General features: G+C 40.2%; 2 protein-coding genes across 3 annotated transcripts in view; one reads left to right on the top strand and one right to left on the bottom strand.

The window, feature by feature from the left end:
• The window catches only part of borcs6 (BLOC-1 related complex subunit 6), a 12700-nt gene extending 5791 nt beyond the window's left edge, over positions 1–6909 (top strand). For both annotated transcript variants that reach the window (XM_033629487.2, XM_033629488.2), the window contains exons 5-7: positions 1591–1754; positions 3646–3729; positions 3997–6909. In XM_033629487.2, the coding sequence (XP_033485378.1) occupies positions 1591–1754; positions 3646–3729; positions 3997–4122 (374 nt within the window). In that variant the 3' untranslated portion in view covers positions 4123–6909. The remainder of the gene's footprint in view (positions 1–1590; positions 1755–3645; positions 3730–3996) is intronic.
• LOC117258506 (hyaluronidase-2) lies at positions 6854–26894 on the bottom strand. Its single transcript, XM_033629486.2, has 8 exons — positions 26790–26894; positions 26359–26561; positions 14427–15086; positions 12212–12460; positions 11577–11723; positions 11199–11285; positions 10744–10938; positions 6854–9619 (listed from the first exon to the last, which is right to left on the bottom strand). Exons 3-8 carry the CDS (start codon positions 15027–15029, stop codon positions 9218–9220), a joined length of 1683 nt encoding a protein of 560 aa, XP_033485377.1. The 5' UTR covers positions 15030–15086; positions 26359–26561; positions 26790–26894; the 3' UTR covers positions 6854–9217.

Raw genomic sequence — 26894 nt, 5'->3', positions numbered from 1 at the left:
AAGTATTGGAAATTGTCCACCTGCCACTGTGGCTGTTGGATTCCAAAATCTACCATCCCCTTAATAGACTGCCATTGTTTTTTGGCTGCTGAGTAAAGCAAATCTAGCAGCCACTTTAATATTTTAGCAGCATTTGGCTGGAAGCTGGAGCTAATTTCCCACCCTGGTGGATATAGAACATACATGGTATGAAAACAACCTTCCACTGTCTGCTCAGGCATCTGCTCCACATGAGGGACACAACAAACAAACAGCATCAGAATGTTGCAACTTGTCTGATAGCTATCAGACCATGTTGCTATCTGACAGCTTATCGTTGTACTCAGAATGTCTCTGAGTCTTTCTCTTGTTCTACAGGTTTTAGTTTTGAGGCTAGTTCAGCAAAGGCTGGGTTAAGAACCACTGTTTGTACAATGCTGCATTATAATGATAACTTTTTAAGCAGCTGGTTGTCCTGTGTACTGTGGTACGATTTGAAGGACGTTAAAAGCTCAACTCTTGGTTAGAGAAACCTTCTCTCAAACAAGAAAATCTCAGTTTTGTTCATTTAGTCACAACCAGGCTTATCATTTTTAGAGTTCTCCCTCTCTGAGATTTTTTTAGATGAATAATTAAATTGTGACGAACGCTCACTTTGCCCTGGCTTACTCCATCTTCCTACATGTCCCGGGTGGATTAAATTAGTCTCAGTCTGTGTTTTAGCGAGCAGCAGAGACTCAGCCCCACAGAAATAGAAACAGAGACAGTTTTGGAAAAGGTCACACATATACTGCAATTTCAGAAATTAAATCATCTCTGTAAGTTCAGCAGGTTGACCCAGTCCGGCCTTTCCATTAGCAGTCATCTGTCTTGTCAGATTTTCCAGGAGAGAGACACTGAACCTCCGCCCTTCACTCAGAGAAAAACCCCTCTGGATTCAAGCATCGGCTAAACTGGCCACTCAATTTAAACACAGGAACACAGTCAATATGCCCTCTGTGGCAGCTCATTCCCTCTACCTGCTGATTCAATTAGGATGGATGACTCAGAGTTTGTTTAGACTGCAGGGATTTATAACTGAGGTCCTGCTGCAGCTTGACAGGAGTCATTTTCAGAGGTGGAAACCTTTAAATGGGAATAGGCTAATTCTTCAGTTACTCGTGTGTGTGTGCCATTTTGTCTGTTTTTCTCCTTAAGCAAAACTTGTGTGAGGAGATAATTTTAGCTTGTGCCTACACACATGTTGTGCCTGTTCATGGTTTGCATGTGTTCATGCTTAAATGAGTCATCATGATCATTATTTATTAGTCAGTCAACAGAAAAGAACTCAACAATCTGACAATGAGTTAATCATTTGTCATTAATCAAGCAATAAAATGTAAGCAGTAGCTGGTTCCAGCCTCTCAAATGTGAGGATTTGATGATTTTATCTGTTTAAATCATGACAGATTTGGGTCTTTGAACAAAAACAGGCTCTTCAAGAGAAACCTGTGATAGACATTTTTCATTATTTTACTATTTTTCTAACCAGACAATCAGTGGAAAATAAACTTAAGTTGCAGACCTACTTGTGTATATTATTCATCCAAATTCATGATGATTTCTTGTCAGCTGACTGTTCGGGTCCCATCTACCGAAGCCGTGGGTTGTCACGAAGACCAGCAGACATCCCTCCCATTGATCCTGCTGTCCTATTGGATCTTCAGAGACACACCCAGGAAGTAGCGCACAGTGTAGAGATGATGATGCGGAGTCTTAATGGAACCATCCAGAATGTGAGTCTGAAGCTCAAACTTGAAGGGATAGTGCACCCAAAAATGAAAATTCAGCCATTATCTACTCACCCATATGCCGATGGAGGCCCTGGTGAAGTTTTTGAGTCCTCACATCCCTTGCAGAGATCGGCGGGGGGAGCGGCTAGCACACCTAATGGTAGACGGTGCCCTAGACTAACGTCCAAGAACACAAAATTGAATCCACAAAGTATCTTAATAATTAATCTTAGTATCTTGGTCATCCGTGGTGATCCAAGTGTGCTGCAGCCCCGACATAAAAAGTTGTTTGGAAAAACATCATATGAACTCTGTTTTTAGCCTCACTGTAGCCTGTAGCTCTGACTGCTTCTCTGTGCTCCGCGCTCACGTGTGCGCGCTCAGGGTGATCGGTGATGAACGGTCTCTGAAGAGCGGCAGTCTCGTCAGTACTGATGTCCAGATTCTCAAGTGCAGGCATCACCAATTCCCAGTCTGAGCAGCAAAGACTTTCCTCATTCATTGGCATTGCTTTGCATTTGAAACAACTACACCACCAGGTTTCCAGTGCTGGACTCCGGTATTCTGCGGCTGGCTGAGGGTTAGGCTCATGAGCTGCGGCGGCTGCTTTGTCCAGTAGCCTGAGTTCCGTGCGTATACTCGGGCTCAAACAAATACGGCTCAACAAAGAAATGCTGTAACCTCCTCAATTTCAAAGTCTTCAGACATGTTGGGCTGTCCTTTGCTAAAAGACCATAGTGTAAATTATCTTTTAGCTCTGTGGTTACCGTTGTCTCCCCCTGCGGTGCATGTGTCACGTGATGTAAACACGGGTGAGCAAAGCTCATGCTTTCGCTGGTCTGGCGCAGGCACGCACACGTGAGCGCAGAGCATGGAGAAGCAGTCAGAGCTACAGGCTACAGTGAGGCTAAAAACAGAGTTCATATGACGTTTTTCCAAACAACTTTTTATGTCGCGGCTGCAGCACACTTGGATCACTACGGATGACCAGTATGGAGATACTTTGTAGATTCAATTTTGTGTTCTTGGACGTTAGTCTGGGGCGCTGTCTACCATTAAGTGTGCTAGCCGCTCCACCCGCCGATCTCCGCAAGGGATGTGAGCACTCTAAAACTTCACCAGGGCCTCTGTCGGCATATGGGTGAGTAGATAATGGCTGAATTTTCATTTTTGGGTGCACTATCCCTTTAAGCCTCATCATTATGCCTCTGTGCTGGCGATAGTCATGGCCGGAGGCATTACGTTTTTTCTGTCCATCCATCCATCCATCCATCCATCTGTATGTCCATCTGTCAATCTATCCCGTCCATCCCATTCTCATGAATGCAATTAACACTTGGCACAAACGTCCACTTGGACTCAATGATGAACTGATAGGAAATTGGTGGTCGAATGTCAAAGGTCAAGGACCTTGCATCCATCTCATTATTGTGAACACAGTATCTCAGGAACTCCTTGGGATATTGCTTATATATGACAAAGAAAATGTCTGATAGGCTGTAATGATGATGTGATGGCATTTGATATCCAAAAGGTCAAAGTTCAACTTCATTGTGACATCATAATGTTCTGTAGAAACAGTCTTCTGGCTATGACTCAGCATTAAAACTCTGGTCAGATACTGAATTGGTGACTCTAATGTTGGGTGTCCACCTTGAAATTGTGCTGATTGTACAGATCTTCTGTGCTGTCGGGTTAAAGATGTGTGTGAAGCATCCATGTTTTCACAGACATGGATGTAAACTATAAGAGAAACTTGACTCGTGCATGAAGCCATACAACGGCAAGGTGGTAATTCTAGTTTTCTTTTATGCTGTCATGTCATGTCTCTCACTCTCACATACTGTATATCTGTTTGGGTAATTGACATTTGTCTATATGTCTGTTCATCCAGATGACCGCTCTGAGTGTGGGCTACATCCAGACTTACAGAGACTCTGTTGACAGCCTGGGAGAATCTGTGGACATGAGTATAAAGGTAACAATTTATATGCATGCGTGTGTGTGCTCCTTTGACAAAAAAAAGCTGCTCTCTGGGGTTGTTGGTAGTATTTCTAAGAGAATGTAGAGTATTGCAAAACCTATAGAGCAAGGTGAGGGTCCAGCTTTGTAGAAGAATAACCAACCCTATCATTTTGGGTTTTATTCTCATCATGTTCCCATTATTTATCCACATCTGATTTGGATGAGCTGTATATCAAAGCATCAGCTTTTTACTGCCTGCTTTTGATTTTTGCACCCGTAGGGCATGTACACACTGATGGCTCGCTGTGAGGAGTTGGACCGTTCCATGCAGCCCATACACACCCTGGCTGCACAGATCCGTGACATCAAACGCACCCTGGACGCTCTGGAGGCGATCTGCAAGTAACCCCACCTGTCTGGTAGGAATACATACCCCGGCTGCAGAGACCCAACATCAAGCACATCCTGAACGAGGCTGTCTGCAAGTAAACCCATCTTTCTGCAGGTAGCACACACACACTGCAGCGAAGATTAAGTGCACCTCTGGATTCCTGGAACCATTGCTACTAGGCATGCTGGATGATTGCCGCTCATAGTCCCTCCGCTTGTTCATCATTTGAAGATGACCATGTTTGTGTTGTGAGATTTCAACTGAATTGGGCTTGACTTGCTCTTGGGGCTGAGCTTTGTTTCTTGCTCTCTCTTTTTTTTTTTTTTTTTTTTGGAAGCACTCTCACTTCCTCTAATGAAGTTGTCGTGAAACAAAATCTCACAAAGTAACCCATCTTGGAGACACTTGGCTAAGTGCCCTGAATACACAAACATGTGTACACACAGACATACACAGTACAAAAGGATCCTTGAAGATGTGTGGGTAGATGGCGCCTTTTCCCAGTCTGAGGAAAAACTGCGTGTCATTTCCGTCCAGCCCGCTTTGTTCAGATTGCACTAACCTTTCCTGCTCACATGGGGGCGATGTTTCACTCTCTGTCTCTCTCCCTGCTCATGGAGAGGCCAGTATGAACTGCTCAGACGACAGTGACTCTTGCACAGGAACAGAAAGTCTATTTTTTAATCTTATGCAAAAAAGATCAAAATCTTTCACTGCAGGCGAAACGAGGGGAGGGAAGCATCATGTCTGTATGTCTGTTTGTCTTTATTTTAAATGTTTATTTATTCAGTTCTCTCAGCATGCTTGGTTTTTCAACTACACTGCTACTCTGTGTCACTGGGAACTGACTAGTGCAGCAAGGTTTTTTCCACTGGTGGCCACTGAACAGCTCCATTGGAGCATCTGGATTTTAAGCTCAAATGTTGCTCAAAGGTAGTTGTTGAAGATAATGAAAGAGTTTTACTTCTTCTACTCAGATTCACTCAGACTGGCAACCTTTAAACCAATTTTCTGCTTCTCTAATTTCAAGGTTCAGTTAATAATTATTGAGAAAGATTCTTGGCTGTCGAGTCTTACTACACGGTCTTCAAATACCGGCAATCTTGATTTGATGGTTGGAACAAACCACCAACCAAAAGTGTTGCTTTTTGACAACCTGGTAAGGAGACTTAACAATCAACTATCTTTCTCCAGAACTACACACTGTGCTTTTAAAGCTACCAGCCATGTGTCATTAGGTCTAAAACCTTTCCATCTCTGTGTTAATGCAATCTAGGATGATTGGGAACATGTAAAAATATCTCATGTAGCCCAAACAGTGGCTTGAAATATTTGAAAACCAATGCTAATGAATTTAGCCAACTTAAAGATTTTTCATGAAATTTAAAGTTATTGAAAGTCCTTCAATTTTCAGGCATGAAAGTAGCAAAGAAATGGTTCAGTGTCACTAACTGAATCGTGTTGTTTTAGTTTTGATTCTGGCACTTTAAAGAAATTATACAGTATATGTATTAGAAAAGGTCAGTTTCAAAACACATTTGAATCCATTAAATAGAGGGCAGTTTTCAATTGTATATGAATTAGTTTTAGATTTGGATATAACTGTGAATTTTACTCTTGTCAAATGGTGGAAACCTTCATTTGAAACAAAACTCTGTATTTATTTTGCATTGATTACATTCTTATGTGAGTGTTGAGGGGAAAAATCTTGTAAATGAAATTAAAATCAGTTCTGGTTTGCTTCCGATTGTACTGAACAGTCAAAAAGAAACAACAGTTACATTTGTGTGCAGCATGTCTTTGCTTTTGTTTTCCTCAACACTGAAAAGATTGGACGCTTTGTTTCAACAAAGGAGGATTAAATCTGGATAACATCGCTGGAGTCGGGACACAGCCTTCGCATGTGAACTAACATGGACTCGTATCACATTTAATGGAAGTGAGTATTTATTAATTTACTCGATGATAAAAGCCACTGGAGACCGCAGCGTCTCTTGGCTGTTGCTTTACCATCCTAATGCCATGTGCTCACATGGAGCATTATACTTGATCTAATGAGGAGACTGTGGTATGTTTGTCATTGCACTGGTGAGTAGCCTTGTAGTAGATCATTGTACGCGTACTAGATTTTCATACTATTACTCGTACATGCACCTATTACTGATGTATTTGGGGATAATTCATCTACAAAATAGCAATACTGTGAGAAAATTAGGTACACATTTTAATCTAGGCTCTGCATTGTTGTCTGAACTGTCTACATGCACCTGTTAATGTGTTTTCACCCTCTGTGGGAAAAGATCATGTTATTGGCTTCACAAAAAGCTCTGATCGCATTCTGTGTAAATTCTACTCTTTGTCTCCTCGTCTCTTTCCTCAACCTCGTTGGCAAAAGTTTGTGAAAATTGTTGGGGAAAATATCAAAGGGGAAGGGGAGCATCTTTACAAGCTTACTCTAAAGAATATATTGATCCTGGTTACCATGATTATACTGAAATTGACATGTCCGTGGTTGTAAAGATGTAAATGCTCTTTTGCAGATGAAGATAAATGTCCAGAGAGTGGACATTTGGGAGTCTTAGTAGATTTTCGAGGTGAGAAAGGACCCTTGAGATGGGAGATATGGGAGCAAATGTCATTCTTCATAACATAATTGTATGATTATTGATTTTCTGTTGTACAATCAGATGCACCTGTGTAGATATGATCTCTTTCTGTAACTAAAATGATTTAGATACCCTTCGTCTTGAGTGTATATTTTAATGAAAAATAACAAATAAATTTACATGAGCTGCAAACAAACCTTTCAGTCTTTTTTTCACATTATACTGCCTCAAGGAGCACTGAAGCGTGGGGAAGGAGAAGACATAAACCACACCAATCTACAAAAATATATGCATATATATTCAGGTGTCCTATTATGGACTGAAGAGCTGTTTTCTTATGTGAAGGTATGTCCTTTGAATTAACAGATACTGCATTAATGACAGGCATTGTAACCACAATAATAGTTGAATGAGGTTTAATTGAATGCTGGTGAGACCAGTTGTTATTTTTCACAGCAGATATTTTGACTTGTCACAGCAGGAAGAGCACAGGTGTTACTAATAACATTAACAATGGCTCCGTTTTATTCAAGTGTCCCAATAAGCCGTGACAGTGTGACAATGAGCCAGCATTCACAACACCAGGACCCAGGAACTGAAGCAGCTAAATGGAATTCAGCCATCATTCATTTTATTATTTGCGCCTTTTCCTACTGTGACATTTCAAAAAGGACCATGTTGAATATTGCATGGTTTTGACAGAACTCAGGCAGAGGATGCAGTTCAGCCGATAGGCCTTTAGAAGACAATATTTGTGTTATGAGCCACAGTGTAAAGCCTGGATGTTTTGGACAATATGCAACATTTGAAGGCCAAAGTTGACATATTTTCCGTTTGTCTAAAATTGCATTTAAATATGAAAAACTAATCAGTAAAAACTAAAAGCTCTTGAAATGGATCGATCTAATTCATTTTAAATGTGGTTGTATGAGGTACTTATCTAGAGTCAGTGTATTCTTTTCCTGGTGGTTGGCATGCCCCAGGTTTGGAGAAGCAGACAGTGTACTGCAAGGTTAGATAAGCAATTTACTGTTGTGGACAGAAGCAGCAGCAAAACATTCTAACCACTTCAACAAATATCAACATCAGTTTAAGTGTATATTATATTTAGAACATTTTAACAACTTTACCTTGCCCTCAGACAGCCCTTTCTGACGGGGAACTGAAGCTCTTATATGTGCTTCCTTCAAAGCCACAAAAACAGTAATTTTACCTCGCAGAACAGAGGAGTTGCTGGTCGACCTACCGATCAGTGAGTTTGTGTTATTGTGTGACTTTGGTGAATCTGTACTAACTCTTTAAAACACCAAGGGTCACACAGTTACACTAAATAACTGATTGAGGCAGCGGTAGACCAGCAACGACTGTGTTCTTCAAGGTAATTTTTTTGTCAAAGGAGTCTGGTAGTGTTGAAGACAGCAAAGATGAATACAACAGCTTCAGTTCCCTGTTGGTAAGGGCTGTGAATCTGTAAAAATATACAAAATATAGTGCTCACCGAAACTGATATTAATGGTTTTAGGTGGCTAAAGTGCGATTAGCTGCTGAACTCATCCACAGCAGTACACTGATTAGCTTCCGTGGCGGTACTCCTTCCTGCTTCTCCAAACTGTGCTGACTGCCATCAAGTGTGGGTAATACACTGACTGTGGATAAGTGTGTCATAAAATCCCACTTGGAAAAAATATCAGAACTATCCCTTTTCAGCAGATTAAAGGGCTGGTTCACACAAATTACGTATAAACTTAAGGTCTTCCTTATCTCTCTGGTATTTTCCCAGTTTTTGGTTTAAATATATTTACCTTCAACATTTCTGCTGCCACCCCAATACAATGAAGGTGAATGGATTTTTTTTCTCACAGACTTGAAAAATTACAACATATCTTAACAAAAAAAGATTTTCCCATTACTTTGGATAATCTATAAACCTCACTGTCAACAGTTTTCATTGGCTCTACTTACTACTGAAAAAATAGTTTTATGTTTGTTTTGTTTTCTTTTTTGGGTGAACCGACCCTTTAGCCCAACATATCTGGAATTTAATGGGTACATTAGGCCTTAAAAGTATGAATTAATTTTCATATAACAAAGGACTGACAGGTAAATGTATAAACAAAATGTGCAAATAGAATAAAACCTGAGTGCAGGTTTTACAGACTGCTTTCATGTTTCTGTGTTCACCGTATCGTGACTGTCTGGTTTATTCGACATGACAGTAAGTCTATCTAGTGTGTCACATCTCCTTTCTCTTTAAAGGTTTAAACACAGCTGGTGGAAATTAAAAAAATGGGACAAGTGTTCGTACCACTACTGTCTCTTGGCACATTCAGTGATAGGCTTGGAGTTCCAGCTCTGAACACTGTTTTCTGTTTTTAAATGATACTCTACAAAGCAGCACACCTGCTGCTAGCAGGGATTCAGTGTCTTGCTCAAGGGCACTTGAGAAGGGCTCATATTGCAGTTACAGCCCAGACCTTCCAGGTGAAGGCTGGTTTGTTCACATTTTAAGGTTCGAGGCATAGACATCCAGCCAGCAGCAACAACAGAACAGTCAGGTCTGGGGCACTCAGTGGATTTGTCCCACTGTCTGCAGTCACTTCCAGTAAAGGCGTCCGACTTCCAGTACTAGGTGAACTGCTCTCACTTAGCTCAGTCACAGAGGCACCTGTTGTTGTTGTTGTAGAAGCTATGGTAGATGCAATTGTAGTCTCCATTACATCTCCAGTATTTTCTTTTACGGTAACCCCAACAGAGACTCCGTCTTTGGGGGACTGCTGGTCTGAGACATCCCCATCTGCGGTCTTGTACCACTGGCACTGGAAGTCCTTCTTCCACATCTCAGCTGGGTCTGGTTCAGCTGGTTTAGTGCTTGTGTCTGGCTGATCTGTGGCTTTTGCTGCCTCGGCCTGAGACGTCAGATAGAAAATAATGTTAACAATAGCAAATGTAACTGCTGTAATTTTCGTTGGGAATATCAGTCTGAAAGCTGAAGATTAAACAGCGTGCTTCAAATCAAAAGGAAATAAACTTCTCATAGTGTTCTGTACTTTCAGCAGTATTCATTCTTTATCGTGTTGTATCTTTTATGACAACTGAATATTACCCAGGCACAGATTTCAAAAAAGTGATGAATGTTTGCAGAGAACACAATGTTCCAGCGGATCTTTTTCTAATGTGTCTGCGCTACTGTTTCCCTCTCTGTTCTTTCACTGTCTGAACACAGAAGATCCTCAGGCAACTGGACTCCCTGCTGTTGTCTTGGTTAACTTTATCAGTCGTGACTCAAAACGGGTTGTTCTGTTTCCAACTCTCCACACAGAAAGAACATAAGTTGAGAACTGGTGTCTCTTTTTACACACGTCTTTCACCATGCGAGCACAGGCTTTTGTAAATCAACTCTTCAGTTGCAGAAAAGGGGAAAAGTCGAAGAGGCGAACAGAGCTTTTCTTATGGAGATTTCTTCTTTTCAGCACATTGCATTAGCATCTTATATCTCACCATCATGTGTGTTTGTTAACCTTTCTACAAGCGTGATTTCACAGTGGTTGCCGCACAGTTGGCTCCTCAAATAATGTAGTAATGTTAATGCTACAACACAGTGATACACACTTAGTTGTTTATTACGTCCACCAAATTTCTACCAACGAGATGAGAGTAAATATTAAAAGCACCACAAACTGCAGCTTCAAAAAAATCGACACCACTCTTGAACAATTTCAACGTAAACTGAGCACTATATTCTTAAAGAATTTGGGATTTATTACTGAGCAGTTGTGTAGTAACTTCACGTAGCTTTGTGTAGCTAATTGACTAGAAACTTAAAAAGTTTCTTCTGTCATAAAACTCTTAGGATATCGTTGATGTCTCAGCAACAGTCTGTCAACATCTATTTATGGCTTACTGTAGGAGGGGGCATCAGGCTTATACTTGTGCACAGGATTAATGATGTCTGTGAAACAGTACATAAACAAGGATTTATAAATCCAGCACAAATGAATCTTGAAATCCATTTGAAATTACATTCGCTCACCTTTTCCGTCACCTTCTCCACCACTTCGGATGGGGCTGGGAGGTGAAGATAGGCAGAGCTGTCTGGGTTTTGACGGACGCATCGACCCTTTCCCTGGCACAGAGAGGCTGAGCAGAGTCGAGTCGCCGTGGTTACGTTCATGGAGTAGGGTCCCAGGACCTTACGGACGAACTCTGCCAAGTCCTGACACTCTCTCTGGGAAATAGACAGAGACTCAGTAAATAAACTTTTCATGAGACATGTCATGAAGCACTTTTTATGTTGAAGAAGAAGACGTTTGCCAACACAAAGCAATCTGTCGACATTTCATCAGAGAGATAATAAAAAGTAAAGTGGTTAAACTATGTGTTAATAAACTGAAATATAAGAAAACAAACAATTTAATGATCACTTATATAAACATGCAGATATTATTCGTAGGTGTGTGCACTGTATGTGAATGTATAGTCGTGTACCTCCGTCTTAGTCTCACTTCTCTCCCAGATGACAACTCCGGCTGTTCCCATGGCAGCACTCTCTCCTATGGTGCTGACCAGGTCTGCCTGCAAAAAATAAATTATACAAAGCAGCTATAAAAGTCACAGCACAGCATGCTCTTTTCCAGCTGGTCTCTTTGTACTCGTTTGATACAGTGTAAACACCATTACATTTGTCATATCAGGCCTCTGTTTATTTCACCCTAAATCCAACACCTGGTGATAAAAGTGTGAACCAAAAAGACTTTTCGTCTTTCTCATTATTCTCTTTTCCAAACAAACAGGAATAATGAGAGCTATGATACAACATGAACCTGCCTCTGTTTCCTTTGTTCTGCTATATCACTGATATCTCACCTGTGACAGGAAAGTGTTAGTTGAGGCGTAGAAACTCTTGACCAGTGGGAATACAGGAAGATCAAATGCAGTCCCAGTCAGAGATGATACTCGCAGTGCTTCTCTGATTTGACTGGACAAATAAAGCCTGGCTCCAGGGGTCCCACTCTGTAAAACAGAAGACAGGTTGTGCACACTATTTGTTATTGGCATTGTAATAATACTCAGTTTGGTTTACTGTGATGTGCATCTCTGAGCTCACAGAGAGGTTTGTGTACTCTGGTTTTGACAAGAAGAAGTTTTGTAACTTTTTATGAACCCTCCCTGATGAACCAGACATGGCATTTTTTCATTTCACTCGGTGTGTGTTGTCACACCGGGAGTTGTTTGCAGATGAGTAGATGTTGTTAACTGCTCAGGGAACAAGCTTCAGTTAGACAGTAGGTTTCACAACTTTTTGTGACTTGATCTCTAACTCTCCTCCACACTTTTTTGTTCCTGTTTGTATCCAGCCAAGTTTAAGCTTGTAAGCGGACGTAGGCTTTAAAAATAATTTTTTCTCTTTGAGATATAATTTTCCAGCAATATAGACTGTCTTAACCCAAAACAAAAATTAGAATAGATACACAAATGAACACCACAACAGTGTTACCCACCTGCCGCTTCTCCAGGGTGAGAAGAGGGTAGAGGGCGGTGCATCGTTTCCATAGCCACAGAAGCTCGTCGTTAAGGGCCAGCTCCGTAGCAGGGCACTGGCCGGTGTAATTGGCTAACATGGTTTGGGCAGGACTGCCATTGTAGCAGCTGGGAAAAGGGGAGACGCCCCATAATGCTTTGGGCCTTAACCTTTTGACCTCCCGTAGAGTCTCCATCATTACTGACTGTGCTGCTGCCTCGAAGTCCACCTGTGATAAAAGATAACAGATTCTATTTTAGTCCCCTCCAGATATTTTCTCTTTTGGGATCTAAAAACTTTTCCAAGATTTTTGTGAATAGGAAATGACCAGATCATCAAATTTATCGTGTGTTTGTTGAGGATTTTGCCTCACAGTTTCTGCTGTGAGGTATATATCATTTTAATAGCTCTGGACAATGTTGGAAATCAGTGAGCAGGACAGCTTTATGGCAGTACTGGATTGACCTCCAGGTATAAAATTACCAAGATCGTCTGCATCCATGGGCTCAAAGAGGATATCAATGACTTTTTACAACTTCTAGGGCAAAATAATTCGAATAAGGGCCATTTAAGTGGTCGCACTGGGAAGCTGATGTACCTAAAAAAAATTATGTTTTGATTTGCAGATGTCTCTTTCACAATGTAAGTCCATGGGAAAAAGTCTTTTTGGGCCCTATGACATCACAGGACAGACCAGGAAGTTGTAATTCCACTGTTGGGATGATATATTAAATTGGCTTTAAAACTCAAAATATCGCTGCTTTGTCAGTGGACTTTCATGTCTAAATATGAAGCGCTAGCTACCCTCCTGGGTCTGTTGTTGATGTTCTGGGATGGCATGTCAATTTATGCTTGTTACGTGCATTGTGCCCTCTCAAAATACACTTCAGTTTTCACAAGAAATTTACAGTTTCTGCTGGTTAGATGCATACAGTCCATGCATACATTTCCATTTATTTGCTTGCACAACAAACGTATGTTGTTAAGTTTAGTCAACAAAAGCACATGGTTAGGTGTAGAAAAAACCCCATCATAGTTTGGCTCAACATTCACATGGGAACCTAACACTTTTGCTCTCCTGGGTGAAAGTCCAGGGTTTGTTGGACCCGCCCACTCTATACGGACTTTCCAGCTCCTTATATTATGTTGTTACCACTGGCTTTTCAAACTGACGCTGCTCGATGGCGTAACAAACCGTTGCTAAAAGCGTCTTTCTCCGTCAGTGTCTGACATTGAAAAAGTGACAAAGTGGTGGTATTTGACAAGTTTGGAATAAGAACAGGCTGGTGACCCCTAATTCATCACAAAACGGTTCAGTCCAAGCAGAAATCAACAGCCTTTGTCTTCTTTGGCTGTCTTCTAACTGGCTTTCTAATTCAGCTTTATTCAGATCAACCAGTAGCTTTGTTTGCATAGTATTATGCAGATTGTCACTGTCACTTCCCCTGTTAACAAAACTTCATGTTTATGAAACCTTTCCAAATGGACTGAATTTACTGGAGGGAATTTGCCTGATATCAGAAGAAATGGGCGGAGGGAAAGTGGGGAAGTATGGCAGGCACATGAGGGCACCACAGCTGTGAGGGAGAAACAGAAAGGACAGATGTTTCACTAATGTGACGACTCACCCTGACAATGTGGGCCTTGTACTCACCAGAAACATGGCGTCAAAGTTACAACAAACAACTTGACTTTGATTCCGTCCTTGGCTGGGACCAGACTTTTTAATCCGCCCACTCCACCGAGTTGGAGTCCTTCTGTTTCTCACTCACTGCTGCGGTGCCCTCAAGGGCCTGCCACACTTTTCCATTTTCCCTCTTCACATTTCTTCTTTTGGTACCTCTTTAAAAGGTATTCACGTCTTAACATCATAATGAAATATCATTGCCAACATTATGAGGACACTTTAGTGTAATGACCAGAAGCAAATGGTACCATAGTGGTGTTATTAGTGACCAAGTCCCACCAGATTTTTGCATCAAAGATTTTCTCTTGACTAAAGAACAAACACTTTTGGAAGTGTTTTTTTTCCCCCCATCGGCATCTTGTACTCTCCACCATCTGCCAACATCTTTGAAAGTTTCCTCTCCACTTCCACCCATGATCCCTCAACCTCTTTCTTATCCCTCTCTCCTTTTCATGTTCACTTATCTTCCTTCTTTTTATTTCCTGCAAACTTGTTTTCTCCCTCTTACCTGTGACCACTTCTCCACCTCCTCCGGGGTCCAGTTAGGAAAGAAAGTCTTCATCAGTTTTCTCGATGCCCCTGGATACATTGCTTGCTTCTCTCGGTTCCTTGACCACTGGGGGACCCACTCAGCCCAGCGCAGCACCCCCAGCCCGAGGTACCTCGGAGCAGGTAAAGCTGCCTCCAAGTCCTGCTGTGTCTTTCGGAGATGGTCATCCAGCCGTGTGTGCTGTGGTAGCCCCCCATTGACTGGTGTGTCTTTGTCTATAAAATAAGGGTATTTCCCCAGTGTGTCCTCATAAAAGACGGCCACACGACCCTCTGGTTCCATCCCGAAAGATCTTAGATCTGGCCGACCAGAGCAGGAAGAGTCAGGGATGCCCCAGAAGATGATAAAAGGCTGTCCAGACAGGAGAGGGGGACGAGCTGGCTGGGGTGGACCGGCAAGACCCAGGTCAGCGAAGGCAGTGAGCAGGAGAAGGAGGGGCAAGAAAACTAGAGGTTGGACTTGATGAAATGTTGAAGAAAAAGTGTGAGTCCTGAAATTATTAGGTGTCACTTTGGGCTCTGGCTTTGGGTCTGGACGCGACCGTGGCTCGGTCCACGCCATTGGAGCGGCCACCGCTCAGGCTGTCACCCGTTCAGGCCCTCGCAGCCAATCATGTCCCTGTAGAACACAGAGAGGTCAAACCTTTTTCAGTCTGTTGTGTGATATGTAGTCATGTTCACATAAAGAGCAGCAAGCAGTGAAGGTCAGCAGAATCATTGCCCTGCATCATTTGTTGCCGATACATTTAACAAAACTAACATTAAGTGGTCAGCACATAAAAACCACAAAAAATACAATTTATCCTGAGTAAGTCAGACACTGTGTGTTGAAAGACCGCCACAATCTTCAGGATTTTGTCAAACATTTTTTTTTACTGTACTCTTATCTAAAAGAATTTCATGATTCGTTCTACTCTTTTCTGAGCTGCCCTTTATTTTGTCTCTTCTGTGTCTTATTTTAAAGGCTTATAATCCTCCCTCAAACTGTTCTTATCTTTCTACCATCCATCATCACCTTCATTTTAAGTGGGTGTAGTAAAATCTGTGACAGATTATAGATTTCTCATGGGTTCCCTCAGTCACACACATCATGAAGAAAATGGTGCAGTTATAATTTTATACCCTTAGTTTTGTTGGATACAATAGACTGTCGATGAGGTCCAGGCTTTAAAATGCAAAAGAGGGATAACGCTGTCTTTACACCTAAGGCAAATACACAGTTCCATGCAGTACATTGCCAAAGAAAGAAAACTTCCTAAAGGAACTCATCTACATTCCCCACCTCGCTTTTTCTTACACTAATCTGCTGTGACACCAGTGACTACCTGACAGTTTTCCATGTTGCCCAAAACCAGAGTCATAGTAAGGTCATGGGGAATAAGTTTGTGACCCCAACTAGGAGTGATAAAACAGAAAAGTGTAACAGAAGAAAAAATCCTAACTATGAAATGCTGAGCCACTGGTACATTACCTATATCTGAGTTTATTAAGTCAAGATACAAATTCATTGTCCAACTGAAAAAACATGTAAATGTCTTCTTAACCTCAAACAGGTTTTATTATTCAAAGTATAAATAGTAAATCTCCATTCACATAAAACACAGTGTAAAAACATGCACCTACTGAAATTGTAAGAGACTAAAACTTTTTAAGTATCAATGATGAAAAATCATTTCAATCATCTGGCCTGTCCTGCATGTGATTATAGAACAAAACCACAAGAAAAACAGCTGATCTATAAATATATCTTCCTGTATACTTTCAGATAATGAAAAGTGTGGTTTTACTAATTAATGTGGAATGATTATAAGTTTGTAATTAATGCACAACATAAATTCCTCAGTATCCTCATCATTCTACAATTTAAAGTGAGTGGCTGATAGAAAAGTTTTAAAATTGAGTTTTTATGGCGTTTGACTTGAGAGACTGCTATGCGGGGAAATGCACCACATTCACAATGTCAAGTGCCTTAAGTGTGGGAATTCTGTCACCATGAACGATGTGCATTATCTTCTGTATCACAAATTCAAAAGTCTGCCTGTTGAGGAGAAACCTAAGATTAAACACCTCAGTGCCCACCAGAGATGTTGTTGGGAAACATAAACTGACAGTGCACATGTACCCAGGTGCATTATCACCTGTGTTTAAGTGTGTGAGAGATCTGAAATAGCACATTATGTCAAGTTGTAAAATTGTGTCATTTTCTGGTTTCGCATCTGCGGGAAATAGTTGTTACCCTTCATTTTTTCCACCTAATTTGTAACATAGCTCCACCTAACTTTCACCTGACAAGAAGTCTGATCAGCCAGACTGATTGAAAACACCTGTGTGGGTGTGCAGGAACTTTAAATGCTTGAAGATGACTGGTTCTCAGTAAAATTAAGATTAGAAAACAAAATGATTTTCTAATGTGTGCCATTGAGATGTTACACTGAACAAATCTGCTTTTCTTCTTCTTCCAGTCTGACATAACATCCAGTTTCGACAGTAAGTTGTAAAATACCAGATCTCAATTGGGCGCATTGTGAACTGTGCTTCTTAAATAAATTATAAACAGCATAATTTTTCACCCCATAGTTATATTTTATCATCCTAAATGTTTTTGTTTAATCCACATGTAGATAGCTTGTTGGTTCTAAGCAAACATAGATTCTTTTAGCAATTGAATATTGTCCTTTTTATAATTAAAAATACCTCACCAAACTCATTCTTTCTCTTGATCCAAGACCCAGAAATATTTTTTGTTTCATGCCAAATGAATCTCCTTCCAGTCAACCTGTTTTCATAAGTAGCCAACTCCATAAATGAGGTACACATGTCTTCCAGCAAACCTCACAAGATTCCCATCCCATACCATGCATATTTGTGCACACTCGAAATATATATATTTAGCACTCGTTTGCACTGATTCACACATAGAAAGGCCACAGGAATAAAAATGAAGCATTAAAAATTAAGCATGTAATCCCAAAATGTGTTGCAGTGCCAGTTTCTCTCTCACTTATGATTCTTGAGGAATTAAAAATGTCAGTAGTAGTATGCATTAGTTGAGGGGCGTTTTTGTTCTAAAGGAGTGGATAAAAATGTTCATATCATGTAATTCCTCCCTGTAGATACATTATGGACCTTTGTACCTTGGTGCTCTTTTTATAGCATTTGTCTTGTGTCTCACATTATGAAACACCTCAGTGTCACTGTGAGGCACTGGCTTGAGCTGCTTAGAGAACTCAGTGTTAGTTAACACACTGTCACATTATGACACTGTTTCCTTACAATTAATCCTGTGAGTCACATTATAATTTACATTCAGTGCCAGGAGACTGATGACACTGTGTGACTCACTCAGCTAATAAAGATGATAATGAATGAAGTGCTAATATACATCAGCTGCACATGTCAAGGGAGAAAACTGAGGATATAAGTAGCAAAAATACTTTACTCCAGTATATCCTGCCACTTAAAATGAAATGTTCCTGTTTTGTAAGACTTCATCGTTTCAGATTCACTACATTTGTAATTCTATCGATTTACCTGACAGCTACAGTCACATATTATATTACATGCAAAACAGGCAATAAACTTATGAAATATGTATTTCTAGAGTTTAAACAAAACAACAATTTGTTAGACCACCTGCAATTTTAAAATAAAATACTGCCTACATGTTAATACATCAATAATTTAACACACACACATCAGCAGAGGCAGGAAAATTGACAGACAAATACTTCGAAGATGAGCACGGTAGCTGCTTCCTCCCAGTGTGTGCTCATGAAGCTTTTAGATTGTTTATCCCACTGTGGATCATACAACTTTAAGTCAGGGGCTGATGGAGAACATACAAATGCAGTGATATGAGCACAAAACCAGTGCAGAGTGGCTGCAGTGTGCTGACAAATAATAAACTGGACGTCCAGGTGTCTTTTTGACATGACATTTTTGGAGAAAAGAGGTTGAAAGCATCATCTCCTGTAGCCTTTTCTTAAATCTGAAGAAATCACTCAGTGGAAAAACTTTTGACAGATAAACAATTTTTGTTTCCAGGTGGGAAGTTTTGTTGCCTGTCTCATGATTTGGCTTGATACTATGCTGTCAAATAAAAGATACAGCAGTAGAAGATGTATTATGTGAATAATGTTCTGCTCATGTGACAGCAGGCACATGAGGAAGCTCTTCCATGTAACAGACAGGTAGTTGTCAGTAATGGGCCTGATAAGTGAAACATGTCAAACTGAGAGACGTGTACAGTGTTGTTCCACAGTTACACTGAGAGACCTTGCTCTCGTTCAAAAGGCAGCATAAGATATGAGATAATGAGAACGGGAAGCAGTATTAAATGTTGCTCTTTTTAAATGGTGTGCGGCTGAGTGACAGCTTAGCGTAGGCGGTATAATCAAGACAAAGTGTGAAAAATAACAGCAGAGATATAAATTTAACTAACAGACAGATCTCCCAAAAACTATTTGCTGTAAAATCGTCTGACTTTGTGCAGCATGTGCAACTAATCCCGCTATACATGTTTCACACATACAGAGACACAAATCTACAGATGCGTGACAGAACTGAGACAACAGGGTTTTAAGACTACAGTATCCGAAAGTTGTGGACTGGGGATGTAAACAGGAAGTATACTGAACTGTTGTCATGGATTCAGTGAGGTACATGGTGGGACACATCTTGAGCCTCGTTTTTAGCCAGCAGCCTTATAGCTTGCTCTGTCAGTTGGTTGGCTGTTTCATCGGTCAGTCCACAAAATTTACCCTACCCTATGGTGCCACAGTTTTTCACCTAGGCCGTAAATGGTCGCGTCTATTACAAATTTGTTTTAACCTGTATTATTTGACAGTTTGTCAACTTGGCACCATTGAAAATACGCAGAAATTTGCAATTAGCACTTCCTATTTGCAGTGTTCCCATGGATGAACAAGTTCTGTTGTTAGGTGCATATTTTTGCTCTGATTTCTAAATTAATGTATGCATTTTCAGTCGCAATGGACTAAGGGATAATGATATCCTTGGGAAATCTTAGTCACACTGAATTTAAAAATGTGCAGTTTGACTTTTATACTAACTGACGTCCTGTTGTTTTCAGAACATTGTAATGCACCTGTACCTCTCACTTCATACAGTATCATTGCACGATGTCTTTCCCTCTGCATCCCCCCTACAGCTCTCCTGTATCTCACTGGGGAGGCCTTACAGTTTCAAAACCTCTGCTTTAGATTCTCCAAAACTCACACTATTCCTCTTAACGAAATTCCCTCATTTGGTGCTCTGATGATGGTGGCGAAGAGCGCTGTGTAACAGCCAATCAGGATTGGAAATTAGCACCAGCCACTTTCCAAATGCAGGTAAAATATGCTGGTGGCTGCTAGATTTTCTTCACCAACCAGACAAAAAAACAATGGTAATCTACTGAGTGGCTGGTAAACTTCAGAATCCACCAGCCACAGTGGCCAGGAGACAAAAATGTTAATTTCCAACCCTGCAGACAATCCACACTAAGAGCATTTTTCGAAGTGTTTACGACATCCTTCACTTGCGTGTCTCGTGGAACAGATCTGCATTCATTTTTTAAAAGCTATCAATCCACACTGACTGCGTGAGACACACGTCTCTCTGGCTTAAGACATTCATGGAAGATGGAGCCAGTGTAGATTGAAAGATAGGATAATTGCACCATAGTTAGACAGATGCACAAACATGAGCTGACATGGAATCGTGACGAAGAAATGTTTGTATCTTGTAATCTTCCAAACTATGGGGGCAGGGTATCAAAAACTCAGCAAAGGGACATATCTGATGGTGTGATGTCACTTTGATAGACACTCGCAACCCTCACAAATGCGTCAAGCATAAATCAAGCATTACGCATCGTTCACGTCTCGCTTATGTCTCACTTCCAATGGGGACTCCCAGTCACACTCAGCCTCTAAATGTCCTGTAGGTGTTTGACTGGGTTGAAACCACGTGGCTACAAAGGCCATAGCATATAATTTACATTGTTTCATATACATCAAACTATACAGTGATCTTAGTACCCTGTTTGGAAGCAGCTTGTTATTTCTCTCCACTCATTTATTCAGCTTTTTCCCTGTTTCATACATTTCATCTTCTATACGGTTTATGTTTATGGTTTGATTACAGTCATGCTGAACACCACTGTATCACATTGTGTCCCATTACTCTGGTGTTAACAAAGGGCTGTAGCATTTTCATGTTCTCCAACTTATTTTTCTTCACCGGGTACTTGTCACATTTTGTTGAAAAAGGTCCGGCAATTGCTTGTTAGCAGTGGAAACCTTTCTCCAGAGCGCAGATCGCTGCGTGCTCTCTAACAAGCCATTAAAAAGGGAAATTTAACACTATGTGACGAATGTTTGGTGGAGACAAAATGCAACTCAAAATGCCAAGGCATTCTTGTGACATTAAATATGCGACATGCAAATAAACACACAAGCTTTAAAGAATGGAAAAGAAGAGAATATATCAGCACGCCATTCCCCCGTTAAGGCTGTGAACACTCTCAGGTGTTTTCTGTTAGCCTGGCTGATTGGACAGGTGGTGCTATAGTGGGAATTATGTCATGTCAAACTCCATGGACTAATAAGAAATGTAAAGGTGTCCCAGCAGAGTGTGAGGGATTTGTCAAGTGCTTGTACACGCCCACGCAGTCCTGAGAAAAGGTCTAATCAGACTAAAGTGAAAACACCTGTGTGTGTGAGCATGGACATTCAATTTGAGGTATTTAAACACACGTCACATTAAATGTCAGCATTTAACAACCTTAACGGGACTGTTAAACACATTCAAAGAAGAAAATAATCTTTTCGACATCAACATTTAAAGTTTTATTTTTAATAAAACCCTTTTTAAATGTTCACAGTTGTAAATTGAAGGTTTCAGTAGTCCACCAGATTGCCACCTCAGTCCTGTTCAAGCATTTAACTTATGTTCTTATCTGCACAGACTTCCGACGAACAGTTGAATAAGCTCCCAGATCACCAACATTATAAGCCACTAATACTAAGGAGGTCAGAGTTCACAGAATACACCGTGTCCTGCTTGTATCCCAGCGTTTCTAAATCCATCATGGAAACTATGTGCATTAAAAAAGGAAAATATGAGGGAAGAATTTATTTTCTATTGTTTTATTTATTCAAAATCTGCAGAATATGAAGTAACCTGATTTAATAATGAGATATGAGATATTTTTCTATCTGCCATTGTTTTTAAGGAGAGATTTTAAGGCTCAGTGTTAGGATTGTAAGTTTCTACAATCATCATGTGCCAGTTATCTGGTCTCAAACTGCTTCCTGTTTTTTATTCCAATGGCTGCAATCCCATCATACTGTATGTAATCCCTCAATCAGTGGTAGCGGTGAATGGTAAACGTGCTAGCTGCCGCTAATCTGTTCAGACAAAGCCTCTGGTCTGTGTTTACTCTTCTGTCTGGGCCGAGGCTGATCCTGAGCCCACCGCCTCCGCAGCTCAAAGTAAATACCCTCAACTTTAATGGTTATACATTATGGAGGGTGTCAGTTTATATATTACACATTGTTTCAAAGGGTTTCATTTTAAAACTCAGTTCATTTAATCATACACTACAAAAAAAAAGTGTAAAAAAAAATCACTTTAAGTTGATTGGTATAATAACACACTTAATTATTAAACGAATTAAATTTTCATGTAATTATTAGGTTTGTCCTTCAGCCAAGAAGAAATTAATGAGCATATGGATTCAGCATTTAAAATTTTTAGTTACGGTATTTCATTTTCTAATGTTTTTATCTCACAGTTCATTTGTCTGCTCCTCTCCCGTGAAAGCCGCCACACTGTGCCAATAATACAAGGCAAGGAAATCTGTCATTTGATCCTGCTGGCACCCCAATTTGATCGTGCCATCATCACACTTAAAAATATAAAGATAAAAATCAGTTTTTGAGAAGAAAGTTATCTGTTAACACGGTAAGACCCTGCTCACTATGTTAAATTTAGACCTGGAGATCTTGTTTAAAAACTTGGCAAACAGAAGCTGTGAGCTCACAGCCACACTGGCTGCTGCTTTCTATTTTTGACACTAACGACCAGACGCTGGCCACACTGCAGGCAGACAGGTTTTCTTCTTCTGTTGTGTATTTAGTGAAACTCTCACGCTGTATATCAAAAGATTTTGCTGTTCTTTTGTCTGTTTGTTTTTTCAAAACTTCTCAGTAAAAACTAGGGGAACACTGTCATGTTGTATTTAAAATACAGAGTGTTTAAGGGAAGGGGTGTGTTTTTGTAAAATACTGGTTTTCTACTTTCCCCTGTTCTCTGGCTGCGCTGTTTGTGCTGTTTGTGCTGCTGTTCAATGAAGCGAGAGGAAACTGCGGTAGGATCCAATCAGGACGTGAAATCAGCTAAGATTAGGACGATACATGCGTCACTCCAATCTAATGCCCAGAAAAGAACCAGTGCAGCCATGCTACAGCAACTCCACATACAGTACATCGCTTTAAGAGTTATAGTACATTTAACTTTAGATGAGATATTCTTACAGCCTCAAGATATTGTCTCTGTTATATTATTTATATTTTCTGACAAAGTTGTTGATTTGACAAAGCAGTGTTTGTAGAGTATACGTAGTGTATTTTCATGTTAGTTAGTTGTTGGTGAAAGTAGCTTCTGTTTGCTCAGAAAATCTATGGCGGGTTATTAAAACATCTTGAAGGATTCAAACAGTAGCTGTTGCCAGTTTCGCTCACTGAAAATACATTTTTACACTGAAGAGTTCAAGGATAGAGATGTCAGTCCGACACTGTCAGGTCATAATTTGTCCTCAACCAGCTGTTTTGTTTGGCGTGGTACCACAAACCGCACACCAAAATTTAGATTTCCATAAAGTTTGCTGCAAATCTTTGTTGCCCCCAGAGATAAAATTACACCCAATGCCAGTTGGGATCAGCTCAAGGCCTCCAAGTGCATATTAGCCGACATACAGTATGCTGTACACCCATTCATTTAATATCTAATATCAGATTTGTCATAGCTACAACAAAATGTCTTGAATCCGATGTGTTATTGTAGTTGTGTACATCTTTGATATAATATGTTCATAGGTTTCAAAATGTTCACCAGTACTGGCACACTGAAGTTGCGCAGTTACAGTTAGTTTTAATTCTTCAAAAATAATTTCAACAAACTCAATTTTTATGTTAAATATAAATCACAATGACATTCGCTATTCTATGATAACTTTTCTCCTTTAGAAGGGACCTGTTATATCTCATTTTCATTTTTTATTTTGGGTTTCTAACATGTTTACATGGTTAAATCAATCAATTCAATATTTTTGCTCATACTGAGTATACCTGCATTCACTCTCTGTCTGAGACTCTCTGTTTTAGCGCCTCTCTCTTTAGGTTCCCCTTCCAAAAAAGGTCACTCTGCTCTGATTGGTCAAAATGTTCAGGTCTTTCACATCTGAGCTGTTGGCCTCTCTGCACCACAATTGCAGCCAGGGAAATTATTTTAATGGGGTACACCATTTTCAACCAAGATTATGTGTGTCCCTGACATTAGCATGTAGCTACATGTAGCAGTTTACTTGCAGCTGGGAAACGACTGTAACAGCACATAGCAGCACCTTCTACTGTGAGTAATATGCTTAATAAATAAAATCTTCTAAACCAAAATCTGTTCCAACAGGAATCTGATCTAAAATCAGGGAAAAAATTAACATCTGCAACCAAGATTACATGTTGCCCTGACATTAGCATGTAGCTACATGTAGCAGATGACCATATAAAGCAATGTTTAATAAAACCATTATAAAGAGAGAGTATTCAGGACGGTCTGAAGCCTGATGGTTTTCCTCGCAGGCTAGGTCAACTTCATTGTTTGAAACTTTGGTCACACCATATATGAACATCTGACATTGTGACATTAAATATATGACTAAAAAAACAATTATATTTTATGCTATTTTTTAACAGCAGCTATTTTTTGGTGCATTTCAGACAAGTATATAATAATGATAAATACAACAACACTAAGAGTAGAGACGTCCCGATCCGATCTCAAAGATCAGTACTTGGGCTGACCAAGACATTTTTTAACTGATCGTGATTGGGTATATAAAGCTACAGTATGTAAAGGATCCAATCCTTTGGTTAATGTCAGCTGTCACATAGGTGTTTCTACTCTTTGCGTGTCTACACAGAGAGCAGCCATTTTCTCCTGCTCTTAAACACACATGGGAGCGGGAGCCGAGCCCCGTCCGCAGCGAAACACAACACTCCATACCCGCCAGCAAAAACACAGTATGAGACTTTTTATTAATGTTTTTACCAAAATGAAGAGCACTCGTTTCATTTCAGCTCAGTGTAAGAGTCTTGTGTGTTCATGGCACACAGTGTTTCAATGCAGGGGGAAGAGAGACAGACAGTGATGCAGAGCCGATGACGACCACACTCTCCACTGCAAAGTGCAACAAAAGCTCCAGGAGCGAAAAGCACATAGAAGTTTTATATTAATGTAGCCTAATCTGCGCAAAAGATGTACAGACGATGAAAATAGACACTGAATGAAATACCGTTCATTCAGGTAACACGGGCAAAGGCTGCAATGAAGCAACAAACAATCGAGAATAGGCTACGCTCTTAAAGGGACAGACACATTCCCTAGAGACAGCAACGAGGCCAAAAAGAATAAAAGGAGAATTTATTTCAGAACTTTTTGCTTATTTTTAAATAAATACATTACCAAACATTAAAGAACAGCTTGTATGCAGGTGTTTTTTCTTGAAAGCATTGCAGAGCTTTTATTCGACATTAATGACTCAAACTGGGATCGGGGGAAAAACTTGATCCCTAACAAACAATAAGCTTGTGTAGCAAGTCAACCTCGTGATGTATAGTAGGCCTGTTGTTTAAGAAACATAAAACAACTTTGCATTTATGGGAAATTCTTTAAAAGTGACAGACAGCTTTATTTTCTTAACCATAGTTTAATGTATAGCCATGCAGATTGTTGGAACTATGGAACAGCTGTTGGAACGAATCAGCTGGTGAGCTCACCCTGGCACATTTACATTGGTGTTGTTACATGTCAGTGTTGACTAATGTGCATTGCCCCTAAAACTTAGAGCACTGAATTGTGAGCTAACAGTCAATGGTTATCATTTTGTACTGAGCAAAAAAACTACAGAAAATGTTCTGTTTACTTAACTTTTGTTCTGAAGGCATAACAGCTCATTCAGATACCAGTTTTAGTATTTAGTATTTAAAGATTTCCATTCAGTTTGGCTACAAAACTTCTACTCAGAAAACTGTTTTTCTTTTTGACAGACAGAATATTTTCTTCCTCCCACTAATTAAACAGCAACATAAAACTTTTAACAGCATAAAAGTTTGTACCACTTCCCCCAAAAGGCAGAAAACTAACAACAAAAAATATTTTGACTTCCCTGATGAGGTTGGATCCAGACCTCTGAATGGCTGCCTACATCTCAGATTTGTATTCAGTGATTCAAACGGAATAATGACTTGAAACAAAACAATAATTCAGTTTGATTATGAGGCTTGTCCATGACCAGATGTCGTGAATAAAACAAAAGGACTGCATCTGATTTATTTGAAAAGATCCATGGTGTTGTGTTGCCATGTATAGTCCAATATCTTTTTCAATTGTGAATCTATTAATGCGTTTTAATTTGCCATTTTATCCTCTTTACTTTGCTGAATATCCCTACAAATTTGAATATATTTGTTTCTTTGTAAACCACTGACTTTATTACTTTATTTCAATATTTGAGCATGATACAAATTGAATTAAACTGACCAAAGAGAATACTAAAATGAGATACATGCTCTAATGTCTACCGCCATATCAAGTCGAGACAAACTTACCAAGGCCCAGGTTGCTCCTGTATTTACTCCTCACAGTCTGGACATCTTCCAGGTTACTGCTCCTGACACTGCAATACTTGATTCCTCTTTTTTCTCTCTTATTCGTTACTCTTCCAGATAGAAAAAACAAGGAATCCTGCTGGATTTGTGAGGGCATGGATAAGCTGTGCATGTATAACATGCAGCAAAAAGAAGCCTGACATCTGGAAGACAGAGATAGAGAAAGAGAGGGAGGGAGATAAAGAGACAGAAATAGACAAGAGAATTAAACAAGAGAGATAAAAGTGTCAGGAGACGAAGAGAGGAAGGAAATGAGGAAGGAAAAGACAGAAAAGATGTATAAAGAAAAGAGAGGTAGAGGAGGAGTTGAGAGTCTGACCAGGAGATTGAATGATGGGTGGGCAGGTGTGTGTGTGTGTGTGTGACCTCACCTTCACAGCCAGGCTAAGCTTCCTTACTAAGAGAAGGTAAGCGGGGTCAGTGTCCACCACGGCAACTCACATGACCACCGACACTGGCCGTAATCCCATAATCCT

This window comes from Epinephelus lanceolatus, chromosome 8 (assembly GCF_041903045.1).
Source record: "Epinephelus lanceolatus isolate andai-2023 chromosome 8, ASM4190304v1, whole genome shotgun sequence".
NCBI lineage: Eukaryota > Metazoa > Chordata > Actinopteri > Perciformes > Serranidae > Epinephelus > Epinephelus lanceolatus.
The sequence above is the reverse complement of the archived record's forward strand: the minus strand, read 5'-3'. Positions and strand labels throughout refer to the sequence as shown.